Source organism: Penaeus vannamei, chromosome 33 (assembly GCF_042767895.1).
Source record: "Penaeus vannamei isolate JL-2024 chromosome 33, ASM4276789v1, whole genome shotgun sequence".
In the NCBI taxonomy this organism is placed as follows: Eukaryota; Metazoa; Arthropoda; class Malacostraca; order Decapoda; family Penaeidae; genus Penaeus; species Penaeus vannamei.
In genome coordinates, this window is record NC_091581.1 from 30,153,198 (window position 1) to 30,165,697 (window position 12,500).

General features: G+C 37.7%; 1 protein-coding gene across 4 annotated transcripts; it reads left to right on the forward strand.

The window, feature by feature from the left end:
• The first annotated feature begins 1,129 nt into the window (after window positions 1-1,129).
• On the forward strand, window positions 1,130-10,018 carry LOC113806808 (ciliogenesis and planar polarity effector 2). Of its 4 annotated transcripts, none has more exons than XM_027357964.2 (6): window positions 1,130-1,313; window positions 7,138-7,239; window positions 7,413-7,531; window positions 7,774-7,920; window positions 8,557-8,693; window positions 9,215-10,018. In XM_027357964.2, exons 1-6 carry the CDS (start codon window positions 1,244-1,246, stop codon window positions 9,411-9,413), a joined length of 774 nt encoding a protein of 257 aa, XP_027213765.1. In that variant the 5' UTR covers window positions 1,130-1,243; the 3' UTR covers window positions 9,414-10,018. The 4 variants fall into 4 exon arrangements, with proteins under 4 accessions (XP_027213765.1, XP_070001161.1, XP_027213766.1 ...); XM_070145060.1 differs by having other exon boundaries at window positions 7,141-7,239; XM_027357965.2 differs by lacking the exon at window positions 1,130-1,313 and adding an exon at window positions 5,922-6,077.
• Window positions 10,019-12,500: the final 2,482 nt, after the last annotated feature.

Below are 12,500 nucleotides of genomic sequence, written 5' to 3' on the forward strand. Positions count from 1 at the left end.
ACCATCAAATCATATCATACAGATTTATTATCTAATTCGTGTTTCAAAATTGACTTTCGACATTGCAGTCACGGTGAAGCACGTGTCTATATCTTGTGGAATTACACTTTTTTTCCCTTTTCTTTTTTCAGTATTCTATGTTTTCATATCGTTTAATTTGAATACTTGAAGTGGATAATTGCTTTACAGATATTATGAACTTCTCTTGGTTATATTTGACCTCCATGATAAGAGGCGCTGGTTTCACACACACACAAATGCAGCTTAATGTAATACATGTGTCCAGTGATTTCATGCTATAGCCATTCCCTCTATTTATACGTAAATGATAAAACAGATCTACATTCCGTGACAATGTCAGCCTGACCTTTACAACAAGAAACCGAAAAAGAAAGAAAGAAAGAAAGAAAGAAAAAAACAAAAAAGCAGAAGACAGCCTAAATGCGCAAAAACAACAACAACAACAGCAGAAGACAGCCTAGATGTACAAACACAATAACAAAAAACAAAACAAACAGAACACAGCTTAATTGCGCAAATACAAAAAAACAAACAAAAAACAGAAGACAGCCACAATGCGCAAATACAAAAAACAAACAAATAGAAGACATCCTAAATGCGCAAATACAAAAAAAAACAGAAGACAGCCTAAATGCGCAAATACAAAATTCAAAAAAACAGAAGATAGCCTCAATGCGCAAATACAAAAACAAAAAGCAGAAGACAGCCTAAATGTACAATCACAATAACAAAAAACAAAACAAACAGAAGACAGCCTAAATGCGCAAATACAGAAAAAAACAGAAGACAGCCTCAATGCGCAAATAAAAAAACAAAAAACAAAACAAACAAGACAGCCTCAATGCGCAAATACAAATACAAAAACTAAAAACAAAAGACAGCCTAAATGCGCAAACAAAAAAACAAAAAGCAGAAGACAGTCTAAATGCGCAAATCCCCAACCCGGGGCTTTCCTCTGCCACTCACGCACACCCACTCACTTGAACACTTACGAAGCAGGCGGAAACTGCAAAACAAATGCGCCTTTCACTTACTTGACGTTTATTATCATTCCGATACGCAGATCAGAGAAGACAACACTGACAGGTCACCGTGACGTCAGAAGAAGCTGCTGAAAGAAGCTCGTTAAAGACAGGTGCACGCATTCGAACGCACTAAATGAACGCAAACGAACGAAGCCGTGTCGCGAGGTGTCAACGTGTTCGAACGGCTGGGTTATGGAATGAGGGCGTCGTGGTGGTTGTTGCTGGGGTGGATAGGATTGTTGAGAGTGAAAACAAATACGAGGAAAGGTAAGGTGTGTTTTTAAGAGAGGCTTGATAGGCAGCTTCGATTTAGTGTCTAAATATATCATTCCAGATGAAACTGCTTCAACAACCTCGCCTTCGCATCCGGATGACTTTTATTTTTTCTTTCTTTGTTTCTTTCTCTTTCTTGCTCTGCATTTTCCTTCTTGTTCCTCTTCTTATTGATATTTTTGTTTTTCCCTGGTTACTTATAGACTGAAATATATGTGTACTAACAGAGACGCGAGTATGTAAGCATTCACACAAGGACACACACACATCAATTTCTTCATAATGTACATACATATACATATATATACATGCATACATACATACATGTATATATACACATTCATATTAACATGTATTTATTCATATACATGTGTATATATTTTTCTAATATAGGCCAATTCATATATTTTTATGTGTGTGTGTATACATAATGTGTATGTCTCATCTCTGTATGAAATTTAAAAACGTTTCAACTTCATGTACTCACACAAATACTATCCATATGAACATATGAAGAAGATGCACATATGCACGCACATGCAATTATGTGTTTGCTTGTGTGTGTGTGTGTGTGTGTGTGTTTGTGTGTGTTTGTGTGTGTGTGTGTGTGTGTGTGTGTGTGTGTGTGTGTGTGTGTGTGTGTGTGTGTGTGTGTGTGTGTGTGTGTGTGTGTGTGTGTGTGTGTGTGTGTGTGTGTGTGTGTGTAGCTTCTTTACCTATCTTTCCCTCTTTTTCTCCTAATCCATATCGTCTTCCCGAGCAGTTCTTGAGCACACAACTGTAGCCGGATTCCTAACCTACACTATTATCCTTCGTATAAATGATGTCATTAGTCGCTAACTGAAACTTTCGTCTCTTCATTGAAAAAAAAAAAACGTTTCTTCTATTCTTTATTCGTCTCTTAAAAAAACGTTTCTTCTATTCTTTATTATATTTTTCATCATTTTTTGTTTTTGTTTTGTTAATCCCAATGTTTGTCAGCCTTTCAGAATGTGTATGTGGCTTATAACAACAAACACTTCTTATAAATTGTTTCATACTTATATTTCTAGAGGAAAAAATCTCTTAGAACTGAATTTTCATTTGGGGAAAAAGAGAAACCGTTCCCCCTTTCAAATAGATAATATTGACCCTTATTCAGCTACGATTTTTGTTATTATTTTCCTTTCTTCTATGCTTCGATTCCTTACATTCGGCCAAATCTTCGAACAATGTACCTATTTACCCTCTACCTTTTCTTTCATTTCTTTATGGAAGCAAGGTCTTGTCTATTAAACTCCTTTCTTAATCATCTTTTTAGAATATCATTTTTTTCTGAACACTGTCCTTGTTTCTGATCATTAATGCTACTTTCTGGTATTACGTGTTAAGTCTTTTCTCTATAACTTGCATTGGGAACTTTGCTGAATCTTAACGCCTCCAAAATGCTACCTTTTATTTGTTTCCTTCTTTTCATAGACTAATATTCGTTCTTTTTTTTTATCCAATTACCTTTTTATATAAGGTACGTAGCAAGGAAAGGCCCAAAATGCCATTTTTTTTTAAGAAATAAAAAAACCAACCAACTTTTTAGCTGTTTAGGAAGTTGGGTCATCCTGGAGAATCTAAAGGCATTATGTTAACAAGTAGGAAAGGTGATATAATATTTCTTAAAGGGTAAGCTGCCAGTAGATTTTTTTTTCTCTCCGAGGACCTTCTCTTACTAAGCACTTCATATATCACTGACGGTGCTACATCTACTTTTTTACTGCATGCCTGTCAGCGTTCCTCAGGGATCTTCCCGTTCTCCCACTCTCTTTGCTTGCTTTTATTCGGGACCTTTTTTCAATTTCACCTTGGACCATGGTTGTACAGGCTGTTCAAGGGCTTTTTCGTTCCAGCTCGGACCATGGTTGTAAAGGCTGTTCAGGACTTATTTCCTTCCACTTCGGACCATGGTTGTAGAGGCCGTTCAAGACCTGTTTCATTCCAGCTCGGACCATGATTGTAAAGGCTGTTCAGGACTTATTTCCTTCCACTTCGGACCATGGTTGTACAGGCTGTTCAAGGGCTTTTTCGTTCCAGCTCGGACCATGGTTGTAAAGGCTGTTCAGGACTTATTTCCTTCCACTTCGGACCATGGTTGTAGAGGCCGTTCAAGACCTGTTTCATTCCAGCTCGGACCATGATTGTAAAGGCTGTTCAGGACTTATTTCCTTCCACTTCGGACCATGATTGTAAAGGCCATTCAAGACCTATTTCATTCCAGCTCGGACCATGATTGTAAAGGCTGTTCAAGAGCTATTTCCTTCCACCTCGGACTATTACTGTAGAGGCTATTCAAACCCGATTTTGCCTTCAACCGAAACTAGAGAAATATTGTGAAATTGTGTGAAATCGCCTGGCTAAAAATGGGTCTTCACCTGCGTTACCTCAACTTGATATCAGGCATTATATTTTTTGTATATTACTATTATTATATTTCAGGCATTATGGCGGTTGCGTCTGATACCTGTCAGTACGAATAAATTTGCTCTCACTCTTATTCTAATTCCGCATTCTTTTCCGTTGTAGCATAGCCTGCCTCTATTGTAAAAAGAGATTTTCAATTAAAAAAGTGTAACTGTATGTGTGTAATCAATACTTATACTAAAGACGAATAGAAAAAAATGATCATAAGCCTATATTCTATATCCAACACAGACTTATAGTAAAGACGAATAGAAAAAAAAATCATAAGCCTATATTCTATATCCAACACAGACTTATAGTAAAGACGAATAGAAAAAAAAATCATAAGCCTATATTCTATATCCAACACAGACTTATAGTAAAGACGAATAGAAAAAACAAAAAAATCGTAAGCCTACATTCTATATTCAACACAGACTTATAGTAAAGACGAATAGAAAACAATATCATAAGCCTACATTCTATATCCAATGTGCGTCTCATTTACAGGACTCTATTCGCCATTCGTCAACAAGCAGTTTCGAGAAATATGAACACAATTCGTATCATAATATTAGCTCTGCCCTCATCTCCCTAAAGACTTTGGGTACACGAATAAACAAACAAACTTTTGCTCATGTGGCGTACCTACAAGAAATCCCACATAAAAAGAAAAAAACGAGAAAAAAAACTAAATGTCAAAGGGACCCGCGCAGTACCGTGTATCTATTTTAAGAACATAGAGGAGTGACGTAGTGACCGAGGCAACACCCACGGAATATTACTCACATATCTGTACCGGAGGAATATGAGGGTATCACTGGCCTCTTGGGAAGGTCTGATCAAGTGGGGGTTTCTGTGAATGCAGGTGCATGCGTGTGTGAGTGTGTGTGTGTGTGTGTGTGTGTGTGTGTGTGTGTGTGTGTGTGTGTGTGTGTGTGTGTGTGTGTGTGTGTGTGTGTGTGTGTGTGTGTGTTTATGTTCGTCTGTATGTGTGTGTGTGTGTGTGTGTGTGTGTGTGTGTGTGTGTGTTTATGTTCGTGTGTGTGTTTATGTTCGTGTGTTCGTCTGTATGTGTGTATGTGTGTGTGTGTGTGTGTGTGTGTGTTTATGTTCGTGTGTTCGTCTGTATGTGTGTATGTGTGTGTGTGTGTGTGTGTGTGTGTGTGTGTGTGTGTGTGTGTGTGTGTGTGTGTGTGTGTGTGTGTGTGTGTGTGTGTGTGTGTGTGTGTGTGTAGTTTGGTTTCGTGTATGTGAGTGCATGTTATGAATTCGTATGTGTGTACGTGTGTAAAGACATTTGGTGTGGGTCTTGATAGGTGAATGGGTAGTGTAGGTGTGTGAACAGGTTTCTATTACCGTCTGTGTAAGTGGAATAAAAATTATACGCATTATCTATGTACATTTGGTAGATACGCATAGAAGACAAGTATGTCCGTCGTTTTTGCGTGCGAGTATGTATACGTAATCAGAGTGTTTTAGTGATGTGTACAATAGCTCTGGTATCTCCTTGACCTTTGCTTCTTACAACTGTCCCTGTACACGACCTGCGCGCTGTTTATTGCAAGACAGTGACGTCGATTGTGGCCGAGTGGGACTGTGTGGTTCCACCTGCTTGGCCCACTTTGCGCTGGGATTTCGCCAGCCGCGAAGAGGCCGCTTTCGACATAGAAGACTTTTGTTCCCGGGGCTCTTAGGTCTTACGTCTTTTTTTTCCTGGTTGATTTACAGGGTGTTTGATCTTCTGGTGGGACTGTTTCTGTAGGTAATGATGGTTCTACCTCATATTGAAGTGTGGTTGGTTGTAAATGGCTTGTTTAACTAGAGCATGTTTCAAAGATGATCTAAAACCCATATGCAGCAATACTTTTAAAGGAAAATGCATTAAGACATTTACCCCGAGGAGTTAATTGACTCTGATATCTTTACACTACAGCTTACGTACTCTGTCAACAGATATTCTACATTTACGAGAAGATATAAAAAATTCAAATCGGTTTAATAAATCCCTTAGTATCGTACAATATCCCTCACTCCTTAAACATTTAAATGTAAATTGTAATACCACATTACATCATGGTACTAAATCATAAATCAAATTATACCACATTCATCTAAAATAAAGATGATACGTCAGTCGGAATATAATCTTAGGCTCGTATTCACTGTCAACAATTCGGGTAAACAAAACAGCAGACGACTCAGCTGCCACAAGATGTCTACGTGAAACTCGTCGCTTGCGTTATCAGCTTACATTTTTATCTATATTGTCATTATGTATGGAAAGAGAACAGCGGAGAATTGATTGAAAAGAAGAGAGCGAGAGAGGTAGTATTATTCTTAGATATAAGATGTATTGTATTAGTGGATATAAGTTGTAAAGTAGGATTTTGTAAAATCTATCAAGAGAAGTATCTAAACTCGACTTCACTTTCACGTGATATTTGTGATGTTATGGATTTGAAGGTTGCGTAAATAAGATCTAAACATGAACTAAGTAGTTGTGACACATAAAGTATTGTATTTTTATGAATGTTCACTATCTACGTAAGAGATATGTGGGGATAAAATGGTTTCCTCATTCTTTTATGTTGTAGGCATGTTTCACTATAAATGCTGATATGTTATGTGTAGTTATCATAATAGGTTCTTTTAATGTGACATACCTGCTTGAAAATAGATATATTTACTGTATAATAGTTTGCTTCATCCCAAGATAGATACATATACAATTACAAAAAATTATTGTGACCAGACATTAAATATGAAAAATACCCCACATGATATACATCATATGCTGATCCATAGTAACAGTGAGCAGTTTGTGCAAAGTATTGGCCAAAGTAATCTGTTGTTGATATATTCTTCATTTGATACTCTTGAAAAATTATGTGTTTTTATATTAAGATTAATTGCCTGTCATGTTTTCCTTTCATATCACAGTTAGATAATGCAAATTCCCCGGGTTTGAGGATAGACGCTTTACAGTAAAAAAAACACATAATGAAAGCAAATTATATTGTAAACATAAGCATCAATATTATGTTTTGTTTTCAAACACTTGTCTGTTATCTTAAGAGTCATTTTTCAATGGTTCTTTTATGCTGATGTCAATATTAGTAGAAAATGAGGAATTGAGAATAGTTATTGCATATTTCATAGAAATAAAAACATTTGTCCTTCTCAGTGGTTACCGTTATTATGTTTTATCTTTTTAATGCTGGAGAAAGATGAGTTTTACTTGTGTTTACAAGTCATTATTTCAAATTTTCTGAATCTTAGTTTAAAATCTATATAAAGTATAAAATGATATGATAAATGTAAATGAGATTAACTATTACTGACTGCTGCATAACATAATATGATTTTGAATGTTCTTTATTTCCAGTAGATGCTAAAATCAACATGGCACCTGAATGGGCTATAGGAGAGAACAAGAACTATCAACAGAAACTTTTGGTTCCAGGAACAAAGAAAAGAAAATTATTTGGTAAGCTGTTATAAGGAGCTTTTGTGTAATTTTTCTTTTAGTTTATGTGTGTAATTATATTCAAGAGATTGAAAAGGCATTTAGTGAAGCTTGAAATTTTTTCTCTTTTGTTATCTTTTTCTTGTTCATATTTTTCCTTATGCTTATCATAATTTATCATTCTTTTTCTTAAGGTTTGCTTGAGAAACCCAATCTTCCTCCAGCCGCTCCAAATGTGACCTACAAGCTATTCATGTTTGGGAAAGCTTCTTCGGGCAAAACTTGGACAATGAACAGACTTTCTGGTCAGGAGGCAAGTGCATTTATAAATCACCTGTTCTTTGGAGACAAGAACAGAGGACATGAACATCATAAGTACTTTATCATGATTTCATTTAAATCATCCTGGCATAGTATACTTTCTTTATCTAATGGGTTAAGAAAGATGTATTCTAAAGCCAGTCAGAATGCACAGAATATAAATGACAGAAAGTAATGGAATCTTTAATCATTTTTTTATGATATACAATAGACTATAGAATGTGTCATTTACAGCTACCAACACACCACACCGAGACTGTAGGAATCCAGTGTAGCAATGTGTATTGGCCCATGAAAATTGGGAACCGTTTGATTCTGTTCCGTCTGGAAATATGGGATGCAGGAGAATCAAGTGTGAAAAGATACAATCATGTATTACCTGTAAGTTATTTTTCTCTCTCTCTCTCACTCTCACTCTCTCTTTCTTTTTCTTTCTCTATCTCTCTCTTTCTCTATCTCTTAATTTTTTTTTTTTATTATTATTTCTCTCTCTCTCCTCTCTTTCTCTCTCTCTCTCTCTCTCTCTCTCTCTCTCTCTCTCTCTCTCTCTCTCTCTCTCTATCTCTCTCTCTATCTCTATCTCTATCTCTATCTCTATCTCTCTCTCTCTCTCTCTCTCTCTCTCTCTCTCTCTCTCTCTCTCTCTCTCTCTCTCTCTCTCTCTCTCTCTCTCTCTCTCTCTCTCTCTCTCTCTCTCTCTCTCTCTCTCCCCCCCCCCCCCTAGTCCATATTTTCTTTCTTTCTTTCTTTCTCTTGCTTTTGCTTTTAGTTACATAAATATAATCCCTCATATTACGGATTCAGACTATTTTATTTCATTGTTATTTTGTTGTTGTCCCTCTCACATATTCATGAAATAAGTATCGTAGAATGTGGATGAAAGTGTATTTTTATCCTTTATCTTTGCTTATTAAGCATATCAATCATCAATTAGTAATAGCTAATTCCAATTTTCATTACTGATTTATTGTTTCTTTGTTCATAATTGATTTCATGGTTGACACTTATATGATGCAGGCTTGTCGTGAGGGAGTGGATGCTGTGCTACTATGTTTCTCAGTGACAGATCGTGAAGGGTGGCTCGAACTTCCTCGTTTACTGACAACTGCAACAACGCCCACTGATCGTGCAGCCTTAATTGTAATTGCCACAAGGTAGGTTGTCTTCAAACCTGCTCCTCATAAAATGTGATATAGGAACACCCAGAAATATGTACATCCTTTGCATGTAGCATCTAATGACATGTATTGTGTCACATATCTCTATGTATTTTTCATATTTTTGTTTAATTTTCCTTAAAGAAATGCTACTGTATAGGACTATATAGTCAGTGCAGAAACAATTCAACATCCCATATTATTATGTAATGTGGTGTTCATACTACAGCCAATTTGTATGGCATCCTCTTGCACTATATGTCATGGTTGTGTAGTAATTATGATGGTATCTGTAGATAAAATGGAGAAAGAGGAAAAGTTAGATGGGTTATTTAATATAGTTACTGTTTTTTATATTCTTTATTGTTATAATTTTTCATCTACCTTTTGCTAGAAGGAAATTATATTTATTATTCTTTTCTTCCTCTTTTTCTCTTTTTAAAAAATAACAACCAAATTTTAAATAAATATGTCAACTATAATTACACTTTATATTTACTTCTTGCTTTTCCCTGCAGGTGCGACCAGTATGCAAACCGGGAGGTAAGCGAAGGAGAACTTGATTCTTTTGAAGCTACACATGGAGTCCCAATCATCAAGCTGGGAGGAGCCTCGGAAGACCAGTCTGATGAGATCACACACACGGCGCCCATTTTGAACTTCCTGTGCAAAAGACTGTGGCAGAGAGACCAAGAACTCCTTTCCATCAAGCCTTAAATCGCAGGTCATATATTGATAACACATGCCTCAGCTAGAAAGAAGAAAAGAAGAAGGAAATAAAAGAACTAAAAACTGAAAGGTAGAACACACAACTCAACGCCCTTGTCTTCAATATCCGTCCAGTCTACCTTTGTTGCAGTTTTTTTCATTCTTTTGCCGATGGTTAGGCTGGCTTGGCTGTGGTTGTTTTAGACCTGGATTTAGTGATGGCGATAAAAGGATGGTTTTACACTTGAGGCCTCCCAGTGGCTATTGACAAGTTCTCTCTCAAAAGGGTTTAGTAGATATATATGATATTTTCCAGTTATATGTTGGTGAGAAATTTATATTCAAGTACTGACTCCAAATAGAATGGTAGTATAGGTTGTATACGTCTTCCGTGTTCTCAGATTCACAAGCATGAAACAGGTGGTGGGATAGATATATCTTGTTATGTTCGTAGACAGCATACATTACGTAGGAAGTGCAAAAGTGATTCAGCTGATACAGATTTTTATAGAGTTTTAAATGTCATTGTCAATATATTTTTATATTTTGAAATAGGGAAACCATGTTTAATATGGCATAGTTTGTCTTGGTAAATAGTAAAAGCATTTTTAACAGTTTTTTGTTTTATTTTCATAATGTTCCTAAAGAAGTAGAGCTAATGCACTGCTCAAGTCTGAATGACAATAAGGAATATGTATATTATAGTAATGTAAATGGTGACAGACCACCCCGTTTGTGGCATAAAATTGGTGGAGTTGTGCCCCAGTTTTAGCACAACACAACATTAGCAAAGGAATGCCTTATTACCCTATGACTTATTCAGTGACATATAAGCCCACCAGCATTGACCTGACGTTGCCAATATACACTTCATATGATTACTGGGTACATGACAGACTAAGCACTGACTTGAGATGCCTACCAGTGCCTTGACAAAGTACCAATAACATGACATAGAAAGATACATACTATCAATGACATTTACCTCTGATAGTTAAAGTAGTTTAGTAGAAGAGGAAGTTCGAACAGATAGATGTATTTTTGCAGACATGCATTTATTCTTGTATGTTCATATTTGGTAAAATGCTCATTCAATATCTTTTCAAATTTCTTGTAGATGTATGAATATACAGTGCTCAGATTTTAGAACACTTGAGAATTTTGCTGGTACTTTCATCCTGCCAAAAATGTAAGCGAACTCTAGCATATTAATGCATCTGTTTGTTTGTGTAGCAATATTCAAATCTATCCTATATTAAGAGATGATTACAGGGACGGCGCTTGTGAAATAAACAGAACGACAGCCTTATATCCTTCGAAAAGACTTTACACACAGGAAACCACTGATTAGAATCAGCTGCGTGCGGATAACCCGTTTTCCTTCCTCGTAAAATTGTCAACCGATCGCGTCCTCTGGAACAAATGAGGATGAGGACCTTCCTTGTAGTTCCGGTTCCGAGCAGAAGGCTGAGTTGATTTGAGATTCGACGGAGAATCCTGGCGCCGTGACCTTCATGCCGATATGACAAATTTCAATACGATGTCTATCTGTTTGTTTACACACATACATACACACACACGCACACATACACATATATGTATGTATATATATGCGCGCGTGTTTGCTTGTGTGTGTGAGTGTGAGTGTGAGTGTGTGCGTGTCGTGCGCGTGTCGTATGTGTGTGCGTGTGCATGTGCGTGTGCGCGCGCGTGTGTGTGTGTGTGTGTATAAATACCCATACATATTTTATCAACATTATGTGGTACGGCCAGACTTCCAGATACATGAAATGCGACCGAAGTTAGAGCCAAGTTAAACAGAAGAAATTAAATGTGGAAGCCATGGTTTTCAAGACAACAAGCGAGTAAATACGGGGTCTAACAAACCCTCCACACACGGAGATAAATTGCAAGATACGAACAAGAACGTTTACATTGTTCTAGTAACACTGAGTTCTATGTATGTTTGTGTATAGCTCTATACAGCCCCCAAGGTCATTAGATTCTCCATGACCCAAGATGACCAGATATGAGTGGCGAGACTGAAGTGCTTTTAATGCGGAAATTGCCTTGAAGAACTAACTTGCAAGGGGAAAAACAACTTCAGAAGTCTCCACGATTCTCTGAACTTCATCCCAGACAAGATAAATTTGCTGTTGTAAATTACACGATGGCATAACACAACCTTGGCTTGGATTTGTATTCGCGCCATTGAAGCGGCTTGTTTACAGCAGTTAACCTCGCCGCTTGTTTTGCTGCCGGACAAATATTTAAACGTTTATGCCTTTGGGAATGGCGAGGGTAATTTTAGATTAGGAGACACACATAGACATGTATATATATATATATATGTGTATATACATATTTTTTTTCTCTCTTTCTTTCTCTTTCTCTCTCTCTCTCTCTCTCTCTCTCTCTCTCTCTCTCTCTCTCTCTCTCTCTCTCTCTTTCTCCCTGCCTCTCTCTCTCCCTCCCTCCCCCCCCCTCTCTCTCTCTCTCCCTCCCTCCCCTCCCTCTCTCTCCCTCTCTCTCTCTCTCTCTCTCTCTCTCTCTCTCTCTCTCTCTCTCTCTCTCTCTCTCTCTCTCTCCCTCCCCCTCTCCCTCTCCCTCTCCCTCTCCCTCTCCCTCTCCCTCTCTGTCTGCCTGTCTGTCTGTCCCTTTCTCTTTCTTTTTTTTGGGGGGGGGGGGGAGGGGCTTAAAGAGCAAATGCGTGACCAGGGTATTTAGTTTTCCTACCATGAGCTCATTCATTAATGTTTTCCTTCGTGATTTCGATTCTATATATAGTGATGAGAGCCAGCCGCGGGAACCCAGGGACTGCAGCTTCTATCGCCTACACGGGAAGGCGCCAAGCTTACCCCACGCGAGGCGGCGGTGCCCAGCACATAACGCGGGCAGAATGTAATGCTAATTTATAGCACGCACCTGCAGTGCTCTGTCTGTCTGTCTCTCTCTCTTTCTTTCTTTCTCTCTCGCTCACTTTCTTTCTTTCTCTCTGTCTGTCTGTCTGTCTTTCTCTCTCTCTCTCTCTCTCTCTCTCTCTTTCTCTCTGTCTGTCTGGCTGTCTGTCTGTCTGTCTCTCTCTCTCCCTCCCTC

What these genes read in the sequence shown, in the direction of transcription:
- LOC113806808 (XM_027357964.2), top strand. Translation starts at nt 1,244, where the DNA reads ATGAGGGCGTCGTGGTGGTTGTTGCTGGGGTGGATAGGATTGTTGAGA. An exon ending in AAAGAAAAGAAAATTATTTG is followed by an intron (nt 7,240 to 7,412) that starts GTAAGCTGTTAT and finishes CTTTTTCTTAAG; the next exon opens with GTTTGCTTGAGAAACCCAAT. An exon ending in ACAGACTTTCTGGTCAGGAG is followed by an intron (nt 7,532 to 7,773) that starts GCAAGTGCATTT and finishes TGTCATTTACAG; the next exon opens with CTACCAACACACCACACCGA.